Source organism: Oncorhynchus nerka, linkage group LG27, assembly GCF_034236695.1.
Source record: "Oncorhynchus nerka isolate Pitt River linkage group LG27, Oner_Uvic_2.0, whole genome shotgun sequence".
Taxonomy (NCBI): domain Eukaryota; kingdom Metazoa; phylum Chordata; class Actinopteri; order Salmoniformes; family Salmonidae; genus Oncorhynchus; species Oncorhynchus nerka.
Genome location: NC_088422.1, coordinates 65318606 through 65343608, shown reverse-complemented (window position 1 = coordinate 65343608; position 25003 = coordinate 65318606). Strand labels below are relative to the sequence as shown.

At 44.5% G+C, this 25003-nt stretch overlaps 1 protein-coding gene across 7 annotated transcripts in view; it reads left to right on the top strand.

Moving 5' to 3' along the window:
- Positions 1–24888, top strand: part of LOC115112161 (protein CBFA2T3-like) — a 65402-nt gene extending 40514 nt beyond the window's left edge. For 4 of the 7 annotated variants that reach the window (XM_065011884.1, XM_065011883.1, XM_029639007.2 and 1 more), the window contains 10 exons: positions 2586–2836; positions 3048–3137; positions 8169–8350; positions 10300–10577; positions 10925–11025; positions 12357–12597; positions 12999–13067; positions 13785–13838; positions 16691–16881; positions 19021–24888. In XM_065011884.1, the coding sequence (XP_064867956.1) occupies positions 2586–2836; positions 3048–3137; positions 8169–8350; positions 10300–10577; positions 10925–11025; positions 12357–12597; positions 12999–13067; positions 13785–13838; positions 16691–16881; positions 19021–19371 (1808 nt within the window). In that variant the 3' untranslated portion in view covers positions 19372–24888. The remainder of the gene's footprint in view (positions 1–2585; positions 2837–3047; positions 3138–8168; positions 8351–10299; positions 10578–10924; positions 11026–12356; positions 12598–12998; positions 13068–13784; positions 13839–16690; positions 16882–19020) is intronic. The other 3 variants (XM_065011886.1, XM_065011885.1, XM_065011887.1) reach the window with 2 other exon arrangements.
- The last annotated feature ends 115 nt before the right edge of the window (positions 24889–25003 follow it).

Sequence of the window (25003 nt, the reverse complement as noted above, 5' to 3'; positions counted from 1 at the left end):
TCTCCACTCAGATGAGAATTCACCATGAGAATTCACCATGAGAATTCACCAAGGGCATTCAGCACTCTGACTGATGTCTAGCTACTTTGCTCCGGTGCTTTTCACAGTGTCGGCAGCTTACTTTTCTCTGGTAAAAAGCAAGATTAACTCTCAACAAAACATTAGGAAATGTAGCTGGCTACATTCTTTCTATGATAAACATTAGAAATAGGATGGCCATGTACTTATTTTTTACATTGTAAGCTCAGCTGCCGGCCAAATAGCATTGCACTTCTGTTGTCATCTGATGAAAGTGAAGCTATATTCTCCGCAATGTGTTATACTTGTGTATTTTCTGTGAAGGCCCACTATAGTTGCACATCCCTGATGACTCGATTGAAGCAAAATAACACTGTTGGCTTTCATTATAAAACCCTGGACTTACCTTGCTCCGCTTTCTCCCATTGTGCTAATTCAAACGAACACGTGGCTGGCTCCACTGCTCTGGGGAACTACGGTTAGCCTTATAATGTAAAATAATGTGGCAGGTGAAATGAAGAATGCCATCTGCTTTATCACTTAACGTATTGCACAAGTTGACGAGAGGTATTCACTTCAAAAGTAGCTACAAATATTCAAATTGTATTGAAAAGCCTCAAATAGATAGTTTCAATATTTCAAAATACCCTGGTATACGGTATATATGGTATACCGCCCACCAAGCTTAAATCATATCATATTAAACTCACTCACACATGCATGCATCCTTTAATATCACAATAATTCAGCCACATACACCCAAGACCAAGAATAAACAAAACATCAGAATTGTATGCAGTATACACCGTGTATAAACACTCAAAAACAACCCATATCAGAAATATCAGAGGAAACAGAATAGTATACTGATTGAGACATCTTGTTGTGACAGTCACTGAAGACAAGGGATGGAGTGTAAGAATATCCCACCAATATTGGGTAATGTACCATTCAGTAGATGAAGCAGGGGAAAGGTGGAGCGTGGAACGGAGGGAGTAGTGGAGGGGTGTGGAGCAGGAGTGTGGCAGCCAGGCAGGGTGGGGAGGTGGGGTGGGGGTGCCCTGAACCTGAAAGCTGCCAATCTACTTTCAGCTGGTGGACATGTGCAAGGACTGATTTAGCAACACACCTGCTATTGGAATAAACTAACACAGGCCACAGGCCTATTTTTGGCACCTCTTTAACACGTTCCTCTTATAGTTGTGTCCTACTGAGTGAGTGGGTGAGCGAAAGTTAGAAACAGACTGGCGAAGGGGAGGAGGGCCACTGGGAGAGAGGGGGGAGGGTCAAACGGTCCCACTTGTGAGAGGCAGCTGAAGTTACTGCACACAGAGCCTTCACTCAAACTGGTATGAGCCGTGGCGGAGCAGGAGCAGCAGAGTAGATGTTAGCAGCCAAGTGTCTTTAACCAGCCTTAGTGTGTTCCCTGGCCTCAGCCTTAGTGTGTGCCCTGGCCTCAGTCTTAGTGTGTTCCCTGGCCCCAGCCTTAGTGTGTGCCCTGGCCTCAGCCTTAGTGTGTGCCCTGGCCTCAGTCTTAGTGTGTGCCCTGGCCTCAGCCTTAGTGTGTGCCCTGGCCTCAGCCTTAGTGTGTTCCCTGGCCTCAGCCTTAGTGTGTTCCCTGGCCTCAGCCTTAGTGTGTTCCCTGGCCTCAGCCTTAGTGTGTGCCCTGGCCTCAGCCTTAGTGTGTGCCCTGGCCTCAGCCTTAGTGTGTGCCCTGGCCTCAGCCTTAGTGTGTGCCCTGGCCTCAGCCTTGGTGTGTTCCCTGGCCTCAGCCTTAGTGTGTTCCCTGGCCTCAGCCTTAGTGTGTTCCCTGGCCTCAGCCTTAGTGTGTTCCCTGGCATCAGCCTTAGTGTGTGCCCTGGCCTCAACCTTAGTGTGTTCCCTGGCCTCAGCCTTAGTGTGTTCCCTGGCCCCAGCCTTAGTGTGTTACCTGGCCTCAGCCTTAGTGTGTTTCCTGGCCTCAGCCTTAGTGTGTGCCCTGGCCTCAGCCTTAGTGTGTGCCCTGGCCTCAGCCTTAGTGTGTTCCCTGGCCCCAGCCTTAGTGTGTGCCCTGGCCTCAGCCTTAGTGTGTGCCCTGGCCTCAGCCTTAGTGTGTGCCCTGGTCCCAGCCTTAGTGTGTGCCCTGGCCTCAGCCTTAGTGTGTTCCCTGGCCTCAGCCTTAGTGTGTTCCCTGACCCCAGCCTTAGTGTGTGCCCTGGCCTCAGCCTTAGTGTGTTTCCTGGCCCCAGCCTTAGTGTGTTCCCTGGCCTCAGCCTTAGTGTGTTCCCTGGCCTCAGCCTTAGTGTGTTCCCTGGCCTCAGCCTTAGTGTGTTCCCTGGCCCCAGCCTTAGTGTGTGCCCTGGCCTCAGCCTTAGTGTGTGCCCTGGTCCCAGCCTTAGTGTGTGCCCTGGAGCTCTCCACCTTAACCTTAAGGATGCCTGTGCCATCACCACCCTCCTCGACCCTGTCCTCCGGCGCCCTCACACCGCATGGTGCACGGGGGGAGGAGGTAGAGGGACAGGAGGAGGATGGAGGAGGACAACAGACTGGTACTGACGGAGGGCCTAACTCCCTCTCTCTCCCTGCAGTGCTGAACGGGAGCAGTCACTCAAGTCACTCGCCCACGTCGCTCAACGGGGCGCCCTCTACACCCAACGGCTTCAGCAACGGCCCCGCCATGTCGTCCACCGCCTCCCTGTCCAATCAGCAGCTGCCGCCGGCCTGTGGCGCCCGCCAGCTCTGCAAGCTCAAGCGCTTCCTCACCACGCTGCAGCAGTTCGGCAACGACATCTCGCCCGAGATCGGAGAGCGGGTCCGCAGTCTGGTGCTGGGCCTGGTGGTAAGTCCTGCTCGCCTCTTCTCTCTCCCTCTCCCCTTGTCTGTCTATCTCTTCCACTCGCTCTCCTACTTTTCTTGCGCTACGGTACTTACTTAGTTGTGTCCAACATCTCTTTCTGTCTCTCCATGTCCAGCTCTGTCTGTCTCCTAGTTATACTGTGAAGCTTCTTCTCCAAGTGTTCCAATCTCTCCTTTCCTCTGTTTTTTGACAGAATTCCACCCTGACCATAGAAGAGTTCCACTCCAAACTCCAGGAGGCTACCAACTTCCCACTGCGTCCCTTTGTCATTCCGTTCCTCAAGGTAAAGCACATCAAAACCCAACATAGACACACCCTCCCTGTTCCCCGTAGTCTGCCAAGGAATCCCCAGGTTATTTTCCAGTATATCCCTATGAGCAGCTTTCACTTCTGGTATCAGCTAGCATATGGCGATGAAAGTACGGGCTTTCGAGAACAAAACCCACCCAAACAAACAAAGAATATTCTCCGGGTGGCTGGCCAGTGTAGAAAGCGACCTGGTTTCTGTGCCTGAGCCGTGTGTGATTCCTCCATTAGTGTGTGGGTGTGTAGCTGATTGAAGCTCGGTAGATAAAGGGAGTAGGACCCTGCCGATTTCCAACCCAGTCTGCTGCCGCCTGCCTGGCGCTGGGCTGATCTGCTGGTCCATATGGCCATCGTTTGCGATTCATTAAAACTGGCACACGAGTGTTTACCCTGAGTGGCGCGGCGTGGAGCAGAGGGAGGGATGGGGGGGGTAAATAAGACTCCCTGACAGATGTTGCCGGCCCGGGGCGGCTAACACGCAGAGCTTTTCACTCTGGCTGATGTCTTTGGCCTGATCCTGTTACCTGCATTGTCAAACCCACAGTCATGGAGACGAGAGCAGAGAAAGCGAGAGACAAAGTCCATCCTTCCGAACAACTGTCATTATTCATAACACATTACTCTGCTGGGGTCCAGAAGTCACAATGCCAGCTGTTCAATATATAACACATGTAGCAAATGTGACAGTAGGGAATAGGGAACGTTTGGCACTGAGGCCTTCAGGGACAGTGCTGACGGTTCTGATGGAGGGAGGGGCAGTCCTGCTGACACTGCGTGTGCGTGCGTGCCTGTGTCTGTCTGTGTCGGTGCTGACTGTGCTGCTTGGTGGTGACTAGGGCCCACATTCCTGTCTGTCCCACACACTCTGTCTCTCTGTCCCTCCTGTTTATTCCCAGAGCAGAGGGACATATGGGGGACAACAGGGGGGCGGGCCAAGCTGGAGTCATGCCTGGTTATTAACTATAATTGCAGACATGGTGGTGGCTTGTACGGTTGTGGATGGAATGTATTCCACACACCACATACCAACACAAATACATTCACATACATACAATTCATTCACTACGGAGATCTTGGTTAGCTCAGTGAGGGAAAGATTGTTGTGTAGATTAACAAGCAAACAGTATCTGCTTTTTAGAAAGGTGTTAACTAGCAGCCAGGCAGCATGTCCACAGTGTGATAGATAGATAGATAGATAGATAGATAGATAGATAGATAGATAGATAGATAGATAGATAGATAGATAGATAGATAGATAGATAGATAGATAGATAGATACTATAGATAGATAGATAGATAGATACTATAGATAGATAGATAGATAGATAGATAGATAGATACTATAGATAGATAGATAGATAGATAGATAGATAGATAGATAGATAGATAGATAGATAGATAGATAGATAGATAGATAGATAGATAGATAGATAGATACTATAGATAGATAGATACTATAGATAGATAGATAGATAGATAGATACTATAGATAGATAGATAGATAGATAGATACTATAGATAGATAGATAGATAGATACTATAGATAGATACTATAGATAGATAGATAGATAGATAGATAGATAGATAGATACTATAGATAGATAGATAGATAGATACTATAGATAGATAGATAGATAGATAGATAGATAGATAGATAGATAGATAGATAGATAGATAGATAGATACTATAGATAGATAGATAGATAGATAGATACTATAGATAGATAGATAGATAGATAGATAGATAGATAGATAGATAGATAGATAGATAGATAGATAGATAGATAGATAGATAGATAGATAGATACTATAGATAGATAGATACTATAGATAGATACTATAGATAGATAAATACTATAGATAGATAGATAGATAGATAGATACTATAGATAGATAGATAGATAGATACTATAGATAGATAGATACTATAGATAGATAGATAGATAGATAGATACTATAGATAGATAGATAGATAGATAGATACTATAGATAGATAGATAGATAGATACTATAGATAGATACTATAGATAGATAGATAGATAGATAGATAGATAGATAGATAGATAGATAGATAGATAGATACTATAGATAGATAGATAGATAGATACTATAGATAGATAGATAGATAGATAGATATATAGATAGATAGATAGATAGATACTATAGATAGATAGATACTATAGATAGATAGATAGATAGATAGATAGATAGATACTATAGATAGATAGATAGATAGATAGATAGATAGATAGATAGATAGATAGATAGATAGATAGATAGATAGATAGATACTATAGATAGATAGATACTATAGATAAATACTATAGATAGATAAATACTATAGATAGATAGATAGATAGATAGATAGATACTATAGATAGATAGATAGATAAATAGATAGATAGATAGATAGATAGATAGATACTATAGATAGATACTATAGATAGATAGATACTATAGATAGATAGATACTATAGATAGATACTATAGATAGATAGATACTATAGATAGATAGATACTATAGATAGATAGATACTATAGATAGATACTATAGATAGATAGATACTATAGATAGATACTATAGATAGATAGATACTATAGATAGATAGATACTATAGATAGATACTATAGATAGATACTATAGATAGATAGATACTATAGATAGATACTATAGATAGATACTATAGATAGATACTATAGATAGATAGATACTATAGATAGATAGATACTATAGATAGATACTATAGATAGATACTATAGATAGATAGATACTATAGATAGATACTATAGATAGATAGATACTATAGATAGATAGATACTATAGATAGATAGATACTATAGATAGATAGATACTATAGATAGATACTATAGATAGATAGATACTATAGATAGATAGATAGATAGATAGATACTATAGATAGATAGATAGATAGATAGATAGATAGATAGATAGATAGATAGATAGATAGATAGATAGATAGATAGATAGATAGATAGATACTATAGATAGATAGATAGATAGATAGATAGATAGATAGATAGATAGATAGATAGATAGATAGATAGATAGATAGATAGATACTATAGATAGATAGATAGATAGATAGATAGATACTATAGATAGATAGATAGATAGATAGATACTATAGATAGATAGATAGATAGATAGATAGATAGATAGATAGATAGATAGATAGATAGATAGATAGATAGATAGATACTATAGATAGGTAGAGAGATAGATAGATAGATACTATAGATAGATAGATAGATAGATAGATACTATAGATAGATAGATAGATAGATAGATAGATACTATAGATAGATAGATAGATACTATAGATAGGTAGATAGATAGATAGATAGATAGATACTATAGATAGATAGATAGATAGATAGATAGATAGATAGATAGATAGATAGATAGATAGATAGATAGATAGATAGATACTATAGATAGATATATAGATAGATAGATAGATACTATACATTTACATTTAAGTCATTTAGCAGACGCTCTTATCCAGAGCGACTTACAATAGATAGATAGATACTATAGATATATACTATAGATAGATAGATAGATAGATAGATAGATAGATAGATAGATAGATAGATACTATAGATACTATAGATACTATAGATTAGATAGATACTATAGATTAGATAGAATAATAGATAGATAGATAGATTAGATACTATAGATTAGATACTATAGATTAGATAGATACTATAGATTAGATAGATACTATAGATAGATAGATACTATAGATTAGATAGATACTATAGATTAGATAGATAGATAGATAGATAGATAGATAGATAGATAGATAGATAGATAGATAGATAGATAGATAGATAGATAGATAGATAGATAGATAGATAGATAGATAGATAGATAGATAGATACTATAGATTAGATAGATAGATAGATACTATAGATAGATACTATAGATTAGATAGATAGATAGATACTATAGATAGATACTATAGATTAGATAGATACTATAGATTAGATAGATAGATAGATACTATAGATAGATAGATAGATAGATAGATAGATAGATACTATAGATAGATAGATAGATAGATAGATAGATACTATAGATAGATAGATAGATACTATAGATAGATAGATAGATAGATAGATACTATAGATAGATAGATAGATAGATAGATAGATAGATAGATAGATAGATAGATAGATAGATACTATAGATAGATAGATAGATAGATAGATAGATAGATAGATACTATAGATAGATAGATAGATAGATACTATAGATAGATAGATAGATAGATAGATAGATACTATAGATAGATAGATAGATAGATAGATAGATACTATAGATAGATAGATAGATAGATAGATAGATAGATAGATAGATAGATAGATACTATAGATAGATAGATACTATAGATAGGTAGATAGGCCAGTGTCTGGTGGGCGCTAGCTGTCTCATTAGTGGAGATTATTATTATTGTTGTGAGAGCGGCTTGGCGTGCCTTTAGCAGCATCCAGAGGATGGCTCAGGGCCTGGTGTCAATAGGACAGTTTTCCAGCCCGCCTGCTGTGCCATGAGGTTACACATCTGTGACATGGCAGCCAGCACTGTGCTTTGTCAAAGTGACGGCCTGACTGAGCTCTCTGACAGCACCCACTTACCCCTCCTCTCTCCCCTCCTCCTCCCCCTGAGAGAGACAGACGCTGGGGAGGAATGTGGGGTTGGTGAGTCTGTGTTATCTCACTGTCTCATCCTCTCTCTTTCTCTCACAATCTCTTTCACTTTCTCTCACAATCTCTCTCTCTCTCTCTCAATCTCTCTCTCTTTGTCTTTCCCTCCCACATGCTCTAACTCTTCACTCTAAAACTATTTTATTTTTATGCCCTGTCTCTCCTCTCTCCTCCACCTTGACCCTCCTCCTCCTCTCGCCCTTTTCCACTTACCATATCTTCTCCTTTCATTCCTCCTATCCCTCCTCCCCCCTTCCCTCTCCTCTATAACAGGCGAACCTGCCCCTGCTTCAGAGGGAGCTCCTCCACTGTGCACGGATGGCCAAGCAGACTCCCGCCCAGTATCTGGCCCAGCATGAGCAGCTGCTGCTGGACGCCAACGCCAGCTCGCCCCTGGACTCCTCTGAGATCATGATGGAGATCAACGAGCATGGCAAGAGGAGGACCCCCGACAGGTACTGACTGACCACCACACACACACACACACACACACTCAGAATACACCCACTATGCAGACACGTCACATACCACAGCTGGAAAACAAACTTATTACTCCTCTCCCTCCATCTTACAGCAGAAACACAACTGAAAAAAACACACACAGGCTTACACACACAAATAATTGAATTATTTCTGGGTATTTGGAAATGGCAAGCCACAAGGGGGAGGTTATAAATCCTCTGTGCGGGAGGCGGAAGTCTGGGCAGCCCTGATGCCAGGCGGGCAGGGAGGGCGATGCAGGCTGTGCCAGCTGTCTGTGAGGGGAGGAGGAGTAGGAGTAGAGGAGGATGAGAAGAGGAGGATAAGTCCAGATGCTGTGGACGTCACGCTATAACCACAGCAGCAGCAGTGGCTCTGTGTCAGCGGCCCCAGTACAGTATGAGGAGATGTACTCAGTCCAACCCACAGACAATGCCCTCACTGTCCTATACACTTCCCTGCCCTACCCAAAGCAGCTTGCTGCCCTATCCACCCCCCCACACGGGGCCGTATGGAGGGGGATACACATCTGGAATTTAAGACAGACAAAACCACAGCACTACTCTCCTCCTCCCCCTTCTCTCTCTCTCCCCCTCCCTTTATCTCTGGCTGCCTCTCTTCTCCTCTCCTGTCCTCACCTTCAGTCAGCTAGTCAGTCAATGTGTCTTCTTGAAGCTGCCCATATGTCAGGGATGTGTCCAGATCCTGCTGAAGCCCTGCTTGAACTGATCCCGACGGAGAGGGAGGGATGGGGAAAGGGGGGGGGAGGGTGTAGGAACGGGCAATCCCTCTGTAATCTGCACACCTCCGCCTCCCAACCCCTGGCTTACAGAGTCACGGCAGGTTGGGCCAGCTGTTGCTTTGATTTGTGAGATATCGGTGGTGGGCTAGAGCACTGACAGAGGGGCACAGCGGTCTAAGGCACTGCATCTCAGTCCAAATTGGCCCAGCGTCGTCCAGGTTTAGCCGGGTTAGGCTGTCATTGTAAATACGAATTTGTTCTTAACTGACTTGCCTAGTTAAATGAAGGTGAAATATTATTTTTTAAATACACATTTTTAAAAAGACAGACACATCCCCCCTCACAGTCTCACCCCACGACCCAGAGCTTGCCAGAAGTGGAGAGGGGATTGGGGGTGGAGTGTGGGAGGGGCTACATCACGTAAACAAAGAGAGGACAAATACCCATACACACAAACACACACACACACAGACAGTAATATACACACACTCACTCATAAACAAAAACACACTCGCATCCATATGGCGCTGAAATTCCTTTCATTTGCCTTTGATCCCGGGGATGATAGAGAGCGATTTACCTCCGAATGCCTGGCTGTTTCATCAAGCTAAACAGATGAATATCAACACCGGCGTTTAAACTGTCCAGATGGCTCCCAAAACAGGACCGCCACTGAACATCTGCCAAACACAGACTCACAACGGCACCGTAGGTCTGTGGGAGAGGCTACACTTGCAAGTTACGAGAGTGAGTTGAGGGACATTAGGATTAAGAGTTTGGATCCCAGCTCGAGACACAGAATATAGCGAGTGTATTTCTTACGTATGGAGTACAGCTGTGCACACACTCTGGAGTAGATTCTGTCTGAAGTGAACAGTGAGCTTCTCAGCAGGAGGGATTCCTGAAACACCGTCAGATTTACTGCTCATGTCTTCTAGTAACAACAACAGGTTAGCGGCCCAGTAAATCCAGAATGTCTTAAGTTTACAGGTACATTTTGACTATAACAAATCTCATTCCTGTTCCCTTGTAACTTCCTCAGTGGCATACTAATACCAAAACAATCATTTTCCTCATATTCTATGAGATGTTAACAATTGTAAAGGGAGTGAAAGTGTCTGATTTGGTGGTGACACGTATGAAGGGAATGTAACCGTGTTGACCTGTGCTCTCTTCCTTCAGGACCAAAGACTCGGAGAGAGACGGGCACCACCCGGAGCACCTGGCCAAGCGGCCCTGCACCATCAGCCCCAGCCAGCGCTTCAGCCCCAGCACTGGCCTGCCAGCCCACCCGCCCCCCAACGGCCTGCCCACGCACCCCCCCAACGGCCTGTCTCACCCCAACCCTCCTGCCCCCCAACACTACCGTCTGGAGGACATGGCTCTGGCCCACCACTACCGCGATGCCTACCGCCACACAGCAGAGCACCGCGAGGCTCGCGACAGACACCGGCAGACAGGTGAGAGGGGGAGGGAATGAGAAAGGGGCGAGGGAGGGATGAGGGAGAGAGAGAGAGAGAGAGAGAGGGCCTCATGGCGCCTCTAAAGAACAATGAGAGGTTGTCACAGTTTGGTGTTAAATCCCAAGGTAGTGCATCTATAAAAAGCCTATAGTGACACATGCTTGGGTATGTCCTCCTAGGAATCCATATGTGTCGTCCCTCGGTTAGAGCCGTAATGGCTCACACTGTATAAGGAAGTGTTAGAGCCCTAATGTCCTGTATGTGGAGGAGACTGGAGCCAGAATGGCTCATATGTGGTGATGGTGCTTAAGTGCTGAACGCAGGACTGTGTGTTTGTGTTTCAGCCGTGCATGGAGCACGCCAGGAAGAAGTGATCGATCACCGCCTGACAGATCGGGAGTGGGCCGAGGAGTGGAAGCACCTCGATAATGTACGTGTTGCTGGGGTAGGGCTCCCCGGTTTTATCCTAATATCTCCCTAATATCTCCCTAATATCTCCCATCCAACAGAGAAGTGAGTAGTACAAATCTTTCAAGCTCTCAGTGCTGTAGATTATATGAAAGGAGGTGGGACGAGGGGAGACAGGGTGCTGCTGACAGCTGACCTTAGGGGGTCTGTAGAGGCTTGTGTCCATGTCAGGACAGCCGAGGCCTCTCTGGCCAGCGTACAAAGACTGGAGCAAGCACTCTGAGCTCCCCTTACCTTTATCAAGGCTGGAACACTCGCTAATACACACACGCATGCACGGCACGCGCACACACACACACACACAGACACACACACACACACACTCAGGCACTAAAAAGGGCCACAGATGGAGCGAGGGACCCAGTAGAGGACAGCTCCAGCTGGGGAGAGCAGCTGAGACAAGGGCTGCAGTCATTGAGCGAACTGGCCTGTGCTGGGCCTCTGCCAAATTAGAAACACTCTACTGAAATAAATATAGATAACAGAGAGAGAGAGAAAGGGAGAGAGAGAGAGAGAGAGAGAAGGAGGCGGAGAAAGAGAGAGTGAAGCAGGCAGAGAGAGAGATATTTAGAAAGAGAGAATATGGAAGGAAGGGGGTGAACGTAAAAAGCATTTTGCAGACTGGGGGTTGAAGGGCAAAGGCAGAAAGAGAAACAATGTTGAGAGAGAGAACGAGAGTTAGTGAAGAATAATATAAAGAGGAAGGCAAGGGGAGGAGGTGTGGGTGAAAGGCTTTAGCAGACAGGGGCTTGGAGGGAGCACAGGGGTGGAATGAATTGGTTAGGCCTTTTCCATCAGTAGCACAGCTGTTACAGCCATTTTTACTTCACTGCTCTGTATAACCACTCAACCTCATTCACACACACACACACACACACATACTCAGCACCGCTGGCTCTCGCTGCTAAAACGGGGACAGGGTCACACATTCAGGAGTGCTCCTGAGAAAGTTTTGTTGCACCTAAGCAGCAAAAAATGATTCTAGAGAGACTGGATTGCTCCGGGAAAAAAATCACTCAAATTACCGTCAATGAAAATGTTCTCATACAATTTGACATCTTGATAAAGGTTAGGCCTGATTGTGTTTTTTCATAGCCTAATTTCAGAATGTGCACTATACAGTACTTCCGATTAAAACTGCGACCCTGTTTTAACGGTGGACTTTTAGGTGCAGAGGCTCTGCCACTCTTTAGCACCACCGAGAGCAGCTGCCTGTTGTCAGAGTCTGAACTGTAGGAGAGTAAATCAGAGAGTAGAGCGGCACTCTGATCATGTCTCCCCCTCCCTCCCTCCTCCTCCCCCCTGCAGCTGCTCAACTGCATCATGGACATGGTGGAGAAGACACGGCGGTCTCTCACGGTGCTGCGGCGTTGCCAGGAAGCCGACCGCGAGGAGATGAACCACTGGATCCGGCGCTACAGCGACGTGGAAGATATGAAAAAAGGTGGGAGCAACGGCCAGCCACGCCCTCCTCCTCCTCCTCTACCTCTACCTCCTCACAACTCCTCCTCCAACACTCCTAACAACGTCGAGACACAGCAGCCCATAGGTACTTCCACTGCTGCAGACACCAGCACCGCCAGGCCTCCAGCATGGCCTCACTCCACACTGTCACTCACTCTGTGTGTTCTGTCTGCTCTGAGGAAAGAGGAGAGCATGCTGGCATTGCATTGCATTGCATGGCCACAGAGAGATTGGGCTGGCAGATGAAATGAAATGTTACAAAGCTCAAGTTTGAGTGTGTTCATGTGGTTGGGACGCAGGGGGCTGAATCCTAACTAGAGATCTATGCATGTAGCTTGGATTTTTGGGTAAACCATGCACTGACGTTAGTGGGAAATCTGTGCAGAAATGTTGAGTTATTTTCAGTTAGGATTTGGCTCATAAAGTGTGTGTGTGTGTGTGGAGAGTGGTAGACTGACTGATGTTCTGGTCTGGATTGTGTTTCAGAGATTCATAGGGACTTCCTGCACAGACCTGCGTCTGGCTACCTACCTGAGGAGATCTGGAGGAAAGCTGGTGAGTAACCACACGTCCGTCCTGACTGAACTGTCTCCCGTCACCCTCACCGCAACCGCCACTGCAGATAGCCCTGCCTCTCCTGTTACCATAGTTACGTAAGGACAGGGATGGGATTGGAGGGCCTGTGACTGTCATGTGTGTCATTAGGGCTAAGAACGTTCCACCTTTAACCGCGATGAATGGTGACTGCAGTTCAGCTGCAGTGAAAATGCACTAACCAACCTGGCGCTGTCCAGAGCAGCGCATGCAGCAGAGGTGGGGCCTGCAGCTTCACCGGAGAGAGGGAGGAGGAGGAGGGATTTCCTCTGCTTAGGAGTAGTAAAGCTTAGTTCATATAATACTGCTTTTCATTGTGACAGCTTTTAACTCATTGTTTTAAGTATAGTTGAACCAGTCAAATCAATTGTGTTCTAGTAACTGTTGGCAATCTGGGACCAAGCCCCTTAGTCAGACTAATGACTGTCACCATCATACGCAGAGCAGTCTGATTCCGTTATATGTAGCAGGGGTGGTTGCAGTGCCTGTGCCTTATATAGCTAGCATATCCCAAATGGAGTCAGTTATGACGCAGCCTTGGTCCCACTGAGTACCAACACAATTATGATGCAGTCATATTCAAATACTGTGGGGGAAAGATGCTGCTGCCTGCGAGATGATGTGCTGCATTTTCACCAGCAGGAGAACTATTTTAATTTACAGTTGTTTTTCATACAGGTGCTACAAGTATCCCACTCTCCCCAGCACTGAAGCAACTCCAAAACAAGCAGGGTGAGTATGACAGCCCCCCTCCCTGGTGTGTGTGCGTGTGAGACGCCTCCAATGGTATTCACTACTGCACCACCTCTGTGTGTGTGTGTGTGTGTGTGTGTGTGTGTGTGTGTGTGTGTGTGTGTGTGTGTTTGTGTGTGTGTGTGTGTGTGTGAGAGACCCCTCCTATGGTATTCACTACTGCACCACCTCTGTGTGTGTGTGTGTGTGTGTGTGTGTGTGTGTGTGTGTGTGTGTGTGTGTGTGTGTGTGTGTGTGTGTGTGTGTGTGAGAGACCCCTCCTATGGTATTCACTACTGCACCACCTCTGTGTGTGTGTGTGTGTGTGAGAGACCCCTCCTATGGTATTCACTACTGCACCACCTCTGTGTGTGTGTGTGTGTGTGGGAGACCCCTCCTATGGTATTCACTACTGCACCACCTCTGTGTGTGTGTGTGTGTGTGTGTGTGTGAGAGACCCTCCAATGGTATTCACTACTGCACCACCTCTGTGTGTGTGTGTGTGTGTGTGTGTGTGTGTGTGTGTGTGTGTGTGTGTGTGTGTGTGTGTGTTTGTGTGTGTGTGTGTGTGTGTGAGAGACCCCTCCTATGGTATTCACTACTGCACCACCTCTGTGTGTGTGTGTGTGTGTGTGTGTGTGTGTGTGTGTGTGTGTGTGTGTGTGTGTGTGTGTGTGTGTGTGTGTGTGTGTGTGTGTGTGAGAGACCCTCCTATGGTATTCACTACTGCACCACCTCTGTGTGTGTGTGTGTGTGTGAGAGACCCCTCCTATGGTATTCACTACTGCACCACCTCTGTGTGTGTGTGTGTGTGTGGGAGACCCCTCCTATGGTATTCACTACTGCACCACCTCTGTGTGTGTGTGTGTGTGTGTGTGTGTGTGTTTGTGTGTGTGTGTGTGTGTGTGTGAGAGACCCCTCCTATGGTATTCACTACTGCACCACCTCTGTGTGTGTGTGTGTGTGTGTGTGTGTGTGTGTGTGTGTGTGTGTGTGTGTGTGTGAGAGACCCCTCCTATGGTATTCACTACTGCACCACCTCTGTGTGTGTGTGTGTGTGTGTGTGTGTGTGTGTGTGTGTGTGTGAGAGACCCCTCCTATGGTATTCACTACTGCACCACCTCTGTGTGTGTGTGTGTGTGTGTGTGTGTGTGTGTGTGAGAGACCCCTCCTATGGTATTCACTACTGCACCACCTCTGTCCTATTACCACTGCTCCCTCAGCAAACAGCATAACTGCAGTCCATCTCTTTCATTAGAAAAAGACACGTATTCTCTGGTGTCGGTCGGGTTGAGAGACTCTGCCGCCTTGAAAGGCAAGATCTGAAGTGTGAAAAAGGAACACCTGCCGGATCCCTCCGGAATTAAAACGTTAATATTGCTGCCCCTCCGTGTTTTTGCATTAAGTGCTAATTGTCCTAGCATCTGCTCTTGCAGGCTCCTTGATAAGAATTAATTACATTTGTAAACTAACCGTAGTGATGCATGCATTAAGCCTGATAATTGAACAGCAGAGGACTGTACCGATAGTTAGGAGAAGGCATGCGCCTTTAAGAAGGGAAGAAATGTAGAACTGAAATGGTGGATGAAGGTAAGAGACGGTCAGGATGAAAAAAGCCAGGGAAGAAGACGTGAGCGGGAGGTGTTGAGAGGATAAACGGAATACAAACTACTTCTCTAGTTTCTGAGCAGAGGAGACAGACTCGCACACACAAAGACACGCACGCACGCGCACACACACACACACACACACATCCTCATATTCAGCACATACACACGGGACTAGCTGCCCAGCCCCCGTACCCCAGCTCAACACAGCAGCCTTAGACAGCTGGACCAGAGAGGGAGAAATGGCTCATCTCCTTTACACCGACTGACTGGAAGAATGAGAGGGAGAATTAGGGAGGGAGAATAGACCACGGTATGGCTCTCACGTCATGTCTGTGTGTAGAAGGGAGACGAATCTAGTAATACAACTTCCCCTCGTTTTGGTTGTACAAGACATTTACTTATCCCATATACTGTGTCAGTTGACAGTTTGATATGATATTTTTCATGGTCATAAAATATCCATTTGGTGATTGAACATGAGGATTTAATTAGTTGGATTATGCGGGGCAGCTGTTTTCTCTCGGCAGAATTCTGCAAGAGCTAAAACTAAATGAATCTCTGATGTTGTGTTATGGTCTCCTTGTAACATGAAGAAACTAACGAGAGGGATTGTGAAGGGAAGAAATGTAGAACTGAAATGGTGGATGAAGGTAAGAGACGGGATTGTGATTCCTTCCTAGCCGGATTACCACTGTCTTCTAATCAGAACCAGCCTTAGCGTCTATTTTGGACTCGTGTCTGTAAAGGAGTTCACACACCGGACTTCTCTAAAAACACTGCCTATTCACTCACAGGGGATAGGACCTCTACCACAGTTAACCCCCTGTTAGCAAAGTTATGCATCAATGGCACCGAAGCCATTTTCACTCCTCAGTTCTTACGTCTGTTTCTTTGTTCATTCACTCAGATTTCTTTTCATCAAAAAGCAGAGAGTCACAGAGTACTGGGTTAATAGGCAAGTTTACGAACAAAGTTTGGAGACATCTGCTGGTGTCAGCGCTGGAAATGATTGTTACCAGACGTCTTTTAATTCATTATTAACAGGCTTCTTTTTCCCGACAAAATGCTTTAAATCTTGGATGATATGCATCTGTTTGCCGAGATAATACAAATGGAGCGCTTAGAGTGCCTCAATAAAGGATGACAGAGTAGGAGCGGTCATGGGGACTGACTTCTCTCTCTCTCTCTCTCTCTCTCTCTCTCTCTCTCTCTCTCTCTCTCTCTCTCTCTCTCTCTCCACAGAGGAGGCAGTGAACGAGGTGAAGAGGCAGGCCATGTCGGAGCTACAGAAGGCTGTGTCGGACGCTGAGAGGAAGGCCCATGAGATGATCTCCGCTGAGAGGTCCAAGATGGAGAGGGCGCTGGCCGAGGCCAGAAAACAGGCCTCTGAGGATGCACTGACCGTCATCAACCAGCAGGAGGACTCCAGCGAAGTGAGCATCACAGCCTTATCGCCCACAAACACACACACACACACACCCATGCCCCCACACTATCCTACACTCTTAAGTTTTCCACACACTTAACATGCGTAGAGCTACGTGCACACAACGTGCACTATTTTGGTAACATGATACTTCACCAAGGTTTTCTTCTCATTTGTTGTGAAAGCAAAAGAAGAGTGCCTTGTCTTGGCTTCCCTTGCTAGCATGTGGTCTAAACACTGCAAGCTTGCTAGCCTTTTAGCAAAGATGTTTTATAACTAAACCAAGATAGACCACAGCCTATCATTTCAAACGGAAACAAATTAGTCATAGTGGGCAGAGCCAAGCACGAGCTAGTGAGATCCTATTGGCGCGTTCTAGCATACATGTGCATATTTCCGTTAGGAAACGCCTACTCATGTGCAATAACTCAATTCGCCTTTGCACTCCTAAACAATGCAATTATTTTAAACTTTGGCAAAGGATAAGGATTAGTCCACTCTGTTCGTAACAGATTCTAGTTTTGGGAAAAGAAAAACTGTATTGAGATCAAATGTTTCATCGATGAGAAAATGGGCAGAATGTCGGCCAAAATCCATCTCGTTCCATCTTCTCCCACTGCTGGCCACTGAGCTTCCTCTCAATACCATATTTTTTTGTGAGTGGAAACGCCAAGTGGATACTTCACATGTATACATCCGGTGAAATATCTGTCTCATTGTTCAATCTGTGCTTTTAGCTTCCCACGTCACAATGTGAAATAATCAGATTTATAATTCATTAATAAGCCCTGGCAAATATTATTATACTTGCCTCTGTAACCTACAAAATTATCCCAATTTGATATACCGCTTCAATGTATTCACTCCCATATCAGCTAAAAATAGAATGGGGGGGGGGGTTCTAATAAGGCTATAATGTTGTTTGGTTTACTGTTTGAACAGTCGCTGAGATTATACTAATTTATCAATGCTACTTTGATGCATAGCCTATACAGGAACCGAGCGAGCTTCGTTGCCTACTGCCCCCATGACTACGCTAGGAATGATACAGCGCGTTACAAGGAGGCACTACAAGGAGCCACCCATTTTGTGATGAAAGACGACATTGCTACATTCCACTACGCCCCGTAGGATCTGTCTCCGTAGGAACACAGAGGGTTCTACATGGAACCAAAAAGGGTTCTACCTGGAACCAAATATGGATCTCCTATGTGGACAGCCGGAGAACCCTTTGGAACCCTTTTTTCTAAGAGTGTACCCCATGCCCCACACCCTGTGCCCTCTAACGTACCACAGCACAGCAGCAGGCATAAAGAGAGATACACCCCTCACCCTACTGTCAGTAAACACAGGCACACACTGCTGCACTGCATCACAAAGCACACTCACAATCAATCGTGTCACCTCAACCCACCAACCACCCGTTTTACATAACAAACTGTCACACAGCTAACCCGTTTATTTTAGACCTCACAGTAACACTTCCTCAAAATAGACATTTTACACACACCTTCTCTTCACATGACTTACTGTCACACACACTTCATAACATGCCCCCCCCCCCCCACCAGCATTCGCATCTCAGTAAGCTCATTCACCAGTTCTATACAAGTCCTAAATACAATGTGTGTGTGTTTGAGCTACACAGACAGGTTCTGCACAGAGCAACAGATTTTCACAGTGCCTGGAGAAGTGTTTAACCTATCAGTTCTCTATCAAAATCCCATATTCTGCACAGAATGTATATATCTTAAACAGGACACTGTCTGGTTGTGGTGTTAATGTGAGCCACAGCTGGCTGCACCTGGTCTGAGTCAACACCAAGTTTTCATTTCATTAGTAAAGATTGACTCCAGCCGCCTGTCTGAATAACAGCATTCACAAACGGATGGTTGGAGTAACAGTGTCAGGGCCAGCACAGGAGAAGACAGGACAAGACAGGACAGTCCACCTAGTGGTTTGGGACATTTGTAGCCCCAGACAATACATTTGGGAATATGTTGCCCATAAAATTAAATAACTCACCTGTTGATAGCATGACAGTATTTGATAAGTGGTAACAATGATATTTGTATAATAATATAACAGGTTGACGACCAGAGATTTATTTTATCAACTCTATGCCTTCTTCCCACTGTCTCTCCAGAGCTGCTGGAACTGTGGACGCAAGGCCAGTGAGACGTGCAGCGGCTGCAACACGGCACGCTACTGCGGCTCCTTCTGCCAGCACAAAGACTGGGAGAAGCACCACCACGTCTGTGGCCAGGGTCTACAGGGCCTCCCCGGGGGCAGCAGTGTTCCTCTGGGCACCCCCTCCTCCAGCGCACCCCCTACACACTCAGAGAGCACCCCCCCTGGTCCACTCTCCCTGCCCGGCCAGACCAGCGGTGGTGGGGGAGGCAGTCTCTCCGGGAGTCCTAAGGAGGCTAGCTCCAGCAGTGCCTCACGCTCCACCACCCCAGCGACCCCTGCACTGCTGGACGCCACCTCTCGCTGACCCCGCCCTGCCACGCCCAGTCACTCCCACTGATGCTACAGTACAGCTGCCATCCATCCTAAATGAACAGAGGAATCTCCATCGATCGCACTGCACCCTTTCCTTCTTTTGTACGGCATCTGTAGTGGTCCTACCGTGAATACTGCACCGTTGACTACTTCTTAGCTACCCGAAGGCCACGTTTTCTCAACTCCTCAACCTCCCCCCAAAAATCGTTCTGACTGTCTCTCAGCCGCACAGACTTTCTCTCTGTCAAACTCGAAACTAGTCAAGGGGTCCACTTGTTGTGTTTAGCATGGCTAGGGCTTAATTTACTGAATTCTCAAAATAAACCAATGCAGAAGCAGAACTTCCTATCTATTACAACAAACAAAAAAACACACCAGACTTGGTTATTGAACTCTGACAATGTCGTGTGAAGATAAGCATTGTTATATGCCAGACCAACACGTGGCCTCAGTAACATAAGCCCAGTCAACGCCTGTGTATGTTGGGGGCTTGCATCGCATGAGACTCGTTATGGTACCACACTTATTGTGAAGAAGAGATATCTGAATTTAGCACTTGGAGAGGATTTCCCTTTAACGCAGCAGGAGTGGGATGACTCTTAACCCCCAGCATGTGCACTAACAGCCCAGACCTCTGAGAGATGGATAGATAGATGCGTCTATAGAACAGGCTCCTCTGTGTACTGGGCCATGGACATGTCCTGATTGAGGTCCCCTATCTAAGAAGCCAGACACCAGTCCGGAAACCCCTGTTCTGATGTAGGAGAGGGGATAAGATACACTCATGGTGCGATTTTGTTTCCCCCTCAGAAACTCTTCCATAATACGGCTAATTATTTATCTAATGATTCATTTTTGGGCTTTAAGGAAGACAAAGAAAAGTCCAAATATTCTAATCAAATAATAATAATAAAAAAAATTAAAAAAGTGAACTACCTTGCTAGCGAGCCAAGAAAATGACACCGGACTCACCTCTCTGTACCGATGTGAACCCAAATGAATTCAAAGAAGGAATAAAAAAAAAAAAACATGATCCAAACCTTTTTATTACACTGCCAAAGTTACTAAGAGACAAGGAGAAGCACTCATCTTGTAACCAAACGCAAGCAACTTCACCTCCTCAGCAGCAAAGCTCTGGGAGATAAAGCCTGTAGAGCAACAACAGGAGTCACACTAAAACTCTATATTGAGTGTACTGTAGCTGGCCTCTGTCAGCCTGAAAATACCCACAGTGATCCACAGAGAGAGAAATCCAGAGCAAACATTTGAAACGCCTGCCACAATAGACAATTGAAATGGGAGGACGAACCACTGAATGTGACAGTGATTTATGTAAATGGCAACGGAATGGACAAAGAAGCAGCTACTTGGCCTCAAAAAGAAGATGAAAGGCATTGGAACTGCCAAAAATAACCTCAAAAAAACTGATAACCTGTCCAAGCAAGAATTGTACAGTACGGACAAGACTTTTGTTCCTAATTATGTTTGTTTTTTTAACTCTATCAAGAGGATACATTTCAGTGAGTCGTACCTTTTCACCCTCTTTTTCCAAAGCATGACAAACAGACTAACGAGCCTCATAAGCGGTGTAGACTCAGTTCTCTTCTCTCTCTCTTTCTACCTCCCCCCCACTTTCCCGTATGTTCCTCCCTAAAACTCTCTCGTTCCTCTGTCAACCCTACCCCCTTTGGACATAACCTCTGAGCAGATATCTGGGAAGGGATCAAACCTGCTTGTAGATATTCCTTTCTTTGTTTCTCGATAAAAAAAAAATGTGTCTCTGTCTCTGGTGTCCACCTGTGCTGCCCTTGTGCGTTTTCAGAAAGAGGGACTTTTCTTCTTTTTAAGTTTGGACAAAACATTGAAGCAGGAGCAAAGACTCTAGGAGAGAAAACCCCATGTTGTACTTATCGTTCAATTTGTTGTATCTTTATCAATGAAAAGAAAATCCTCTTGTAGAATATTTTATATTGCTCGCATTGTAAGACAGTGAGAGGACAGAGGTGCAATATGAAGAGAATTCAGCTACTGGGTGGAACCTCAGCAACTACCCATAGGGGGTCATATAATATAGATACATATAAATATATTTAAAATAACATCAGTAACTTAATGTGAATGTACATAGTATTTAAAGAGGTCCAAAAATGTGTTTGCCAAATAACAGAAACCTTGAAAGTAATGTACAATGTCCAGAATATGATTTCTTTCCAGTTCATTTTTTAATCAAAGGAATTTTCATTTCTCATAAATCCTTCTTTTCTACCAGATTAGCAAAATCTGTTGAGTGTGTAATCTCAAAAAGATGTTATGAGGAGGGAGTCACAGTTCTTATAGCTCCCCCTATGATTGATGGCAGCGTACTCCTCTGACTCCCTTCAAGAGGAGCCAGCTATAGCTCTCATGACAGGCCCAAGAGGATGGTTTTAAAGAGGAGAAAGAGAGGCTTATCACACATTGATTCTAAAAGCGTCCTAGCATGAGGCTAAATTACTCCACTACTCTGGATATTGGATTCAGAACGCAAGAACTTGTGCCCAATAAGTTATCTGTATCTGTGTGAAACATTGCCATCCATTGGGCTGAAGTGCCACTGCAGTGGGCCACACTGAAAACCCTGTGGGCTGCCCTCAAAACAAAGCCAACACACTGGTCTGGAAGTCTGAAGCTTAACCTAACCATGATACTACCCAATCCTTTCACTGGTTATTTTTTTCTTACTCTGTCCATAGATTTGTTTGTGAAGATGCAGTCTCAGTCATTTTTTCCTCGTGTAGCTTTAGGATCCTAGCAAGGCAAAAAGGACTCAGAACCTGGGAGAGTTGGAACAGATCTCTTCACAATCACAGACTAACAGGGAGGAATGCCATCTCATACAGTAATGTCATCACAAGCTATAAGTTAAAACATCATTAAGTTAGAATTACAGGCTCAAATGGCTTTCAGACATAGCATTAAATAGGGACTGTACCTGCCATGTTAAAATGAATGATATAATAATCCCTAACCAATTGGCCACATAACTCTAAAATGGACCAAGCTTTTGTGTTGTTTTATGTTCTACTGTTACAAGTATGGTCTGCCAGGCTCTTTCACATGTAAAACCTAGAGTGACATATCGACGCAGAAACGATTAGATGTCAATTAGCATTGACAGTGTTGTTTAATTTATCACATATGTACATGATCTATTTTCCTATATGTCAGTATCAAAAAGTAATATATAAATCGTTCAAGTGTGATAAGCTGCGAGGTACCCTGCATCTGCGTGTATATGTGTGTCGTATGTTATTACCGGTGTATTGAAATGACTTCAGCCTGGTTATGTTTCTAAACCTCTTCAGCCCTCTGCTCTTTAACCCCCACCTGAACATCCCTCCTGTCTCCTGACCCACCACAAGCTACCTCCTGTGACCCTGCAGCACATGACTGGGAGAGGTCACTGAGCTTTGGGAGCAGGGCTGCGAGCAGACATGCAAACTCACACAAACATCAGAGCAAATAGGAAACAAACCCGAAAGGTCTAATACTGATTACTTTGCAATGTGTATATTTTCGCACCTCAACCTCTTGTCAGTCAGAAATAGTGATCAAAGGAGGAACACTCAGATGATTTTGATTCTAGGACTCTCTGCGTACACAACACTGTCCAGGGTTCGATATACAGTAATTCCTTCCATCCCCAAGCTGAACGTAAAACCATTACATGCCATTTGTAGTCCACAACAAATAAAAGCACAGACCAAAGTATTTCTGCACGGCGGTGCATTTTGACATTGTGTAGAGAAAGACCAGAAATAAGGAGGCTTGAGGCCAACTATACCTGTTAACCAAAGTGTCTGAAATAAACACATGCTCAAAGCACAAGACAAAAACAAACAACCAACGCATCTGTGAAGGTGGAGATTTGTAGATTATTTATTCAAGCAATCAAAGCGCTTGTTTCTACATATCTAATGCCTCAGATAAGACTACAGAAACATCTCCGGAATGCGTAATGATTGCTTTGAGTTTTCTTCCTAAGCCTTGCTTACAGATGGAATAAATGCATGGTGTGTGTGTGTGTGTTTGTACTTGTTTTTCTCTTTTCACAGTTTCTCTGTACAAACTACTTGAACCTTCAGAGCTTTAATGAAACATCTCAGTCAGAATAATGGCAGAGAATTCTAAAGATGTAGCAGTGCACTGAGAGGGAAAGACAGAGTGAACTCACCCACCATATTATCCACAACATTACCGTAGGTTTTGACGACATTTCAATACACATTATCCTTTAATGCTCTCTGTGTGCTTTGCTTGTCTGCGAATCAACCCTGAAACACAATAACTCTTTGATTTGTCACAACTTGTGGCAAAAACTATTTTTATTGACCAAAAAAAAAAATGTGTGTTTGGTAATATCTATCACACCATCTCTCTCTTTCTCCGCTGTCACTTCTTTAGCCCAGCATTGGGGCACATGTTCTTTGGGTAGGTCTATACTGGGGTATAGAGGTCTATACTGGGGTTGATGCTGTTGGACATTTGGCCAAGTAAGCTGTCACTGAAAGGACAGCTGAAGTAGAGTTAGCATGCTGAGTTCCTGTTCTGTGTGACCCACTGGAGAGAAAGACAACTAATTCTCTTTTTTTTATGGCCAGACAAGGTCAACAAGGTTCCTAAAGTGGTATTGGCTCTGAGGAAAGGATTCACGTTCTGGACATGGAATAATGGAAGACCAACTGTGTGTGGAGTGTTCTATTTCATTCATGCCCTGTGATGACTCATGTCATAATGGGGTATTAGGAGGACTGTTCCTGCCTCTAATGTAAAATCTACATAACCTGGAGGTCTTTAACTCTTATATATAGATAAAGACTGTCATTCATTCACACATACAGACCACTTTCTTATCTCTTTAGGTTTTTATTACGGCATACATGAAGAGGGCAAATTCTGTGTTTTCGATGGTAAATACTAGCATGTTGGCATCAGCCTCTCCCTAACCATTTACCACCTTTCTGTCAATGGAGTTTCCTGGCTCATCTGATTTTAGCGATTGATTGCCCTGTAAAGCCCGCACTGATACAAAGCTGAGATGGCAAAAGTGGATACAGCTCTTGGTCTCCCCAAGCCATGGTAGGGATGAAAGTGTTGTTTTTTTGTTACATTATTACTTCAAGACAAACAAAGACTTGGTTTTATATGTGTAGGGAAGCATTATATACTGTATTGTGCAATACATTATTACAGAAAAGAAATGTTTCTGTAGGAAAGGTTGGCGCTTTGAAGAAAAATGTATTTTCCTCTTTAAGGGTCCTATTACCATTCTTTAGATGAAGTGAACTGTGCCAGAAGAATTTAATTGTGATTTTTATTTATTTATTGCATGCTTTCCTTCCCTTTTTGCTATTCCCCTTCTTTAACTGTGCGCTATGTTGGATGTGTGAAGCTGTAAACATTCTAATTCAGGTTATTGTCTGTGTTGAGCTATGTAACTGCGTAATTAAAAATGAAATGAAATATCAAACATATTTCCTGATTTTCTGAGTCAAAGATCCTTATTTCAACGTCATAATGAAATACTGCTGCACAGGTAAGTTGGAAAATCGTATTTTGGTGTAGTGGTATTCAAAATCGGGGTT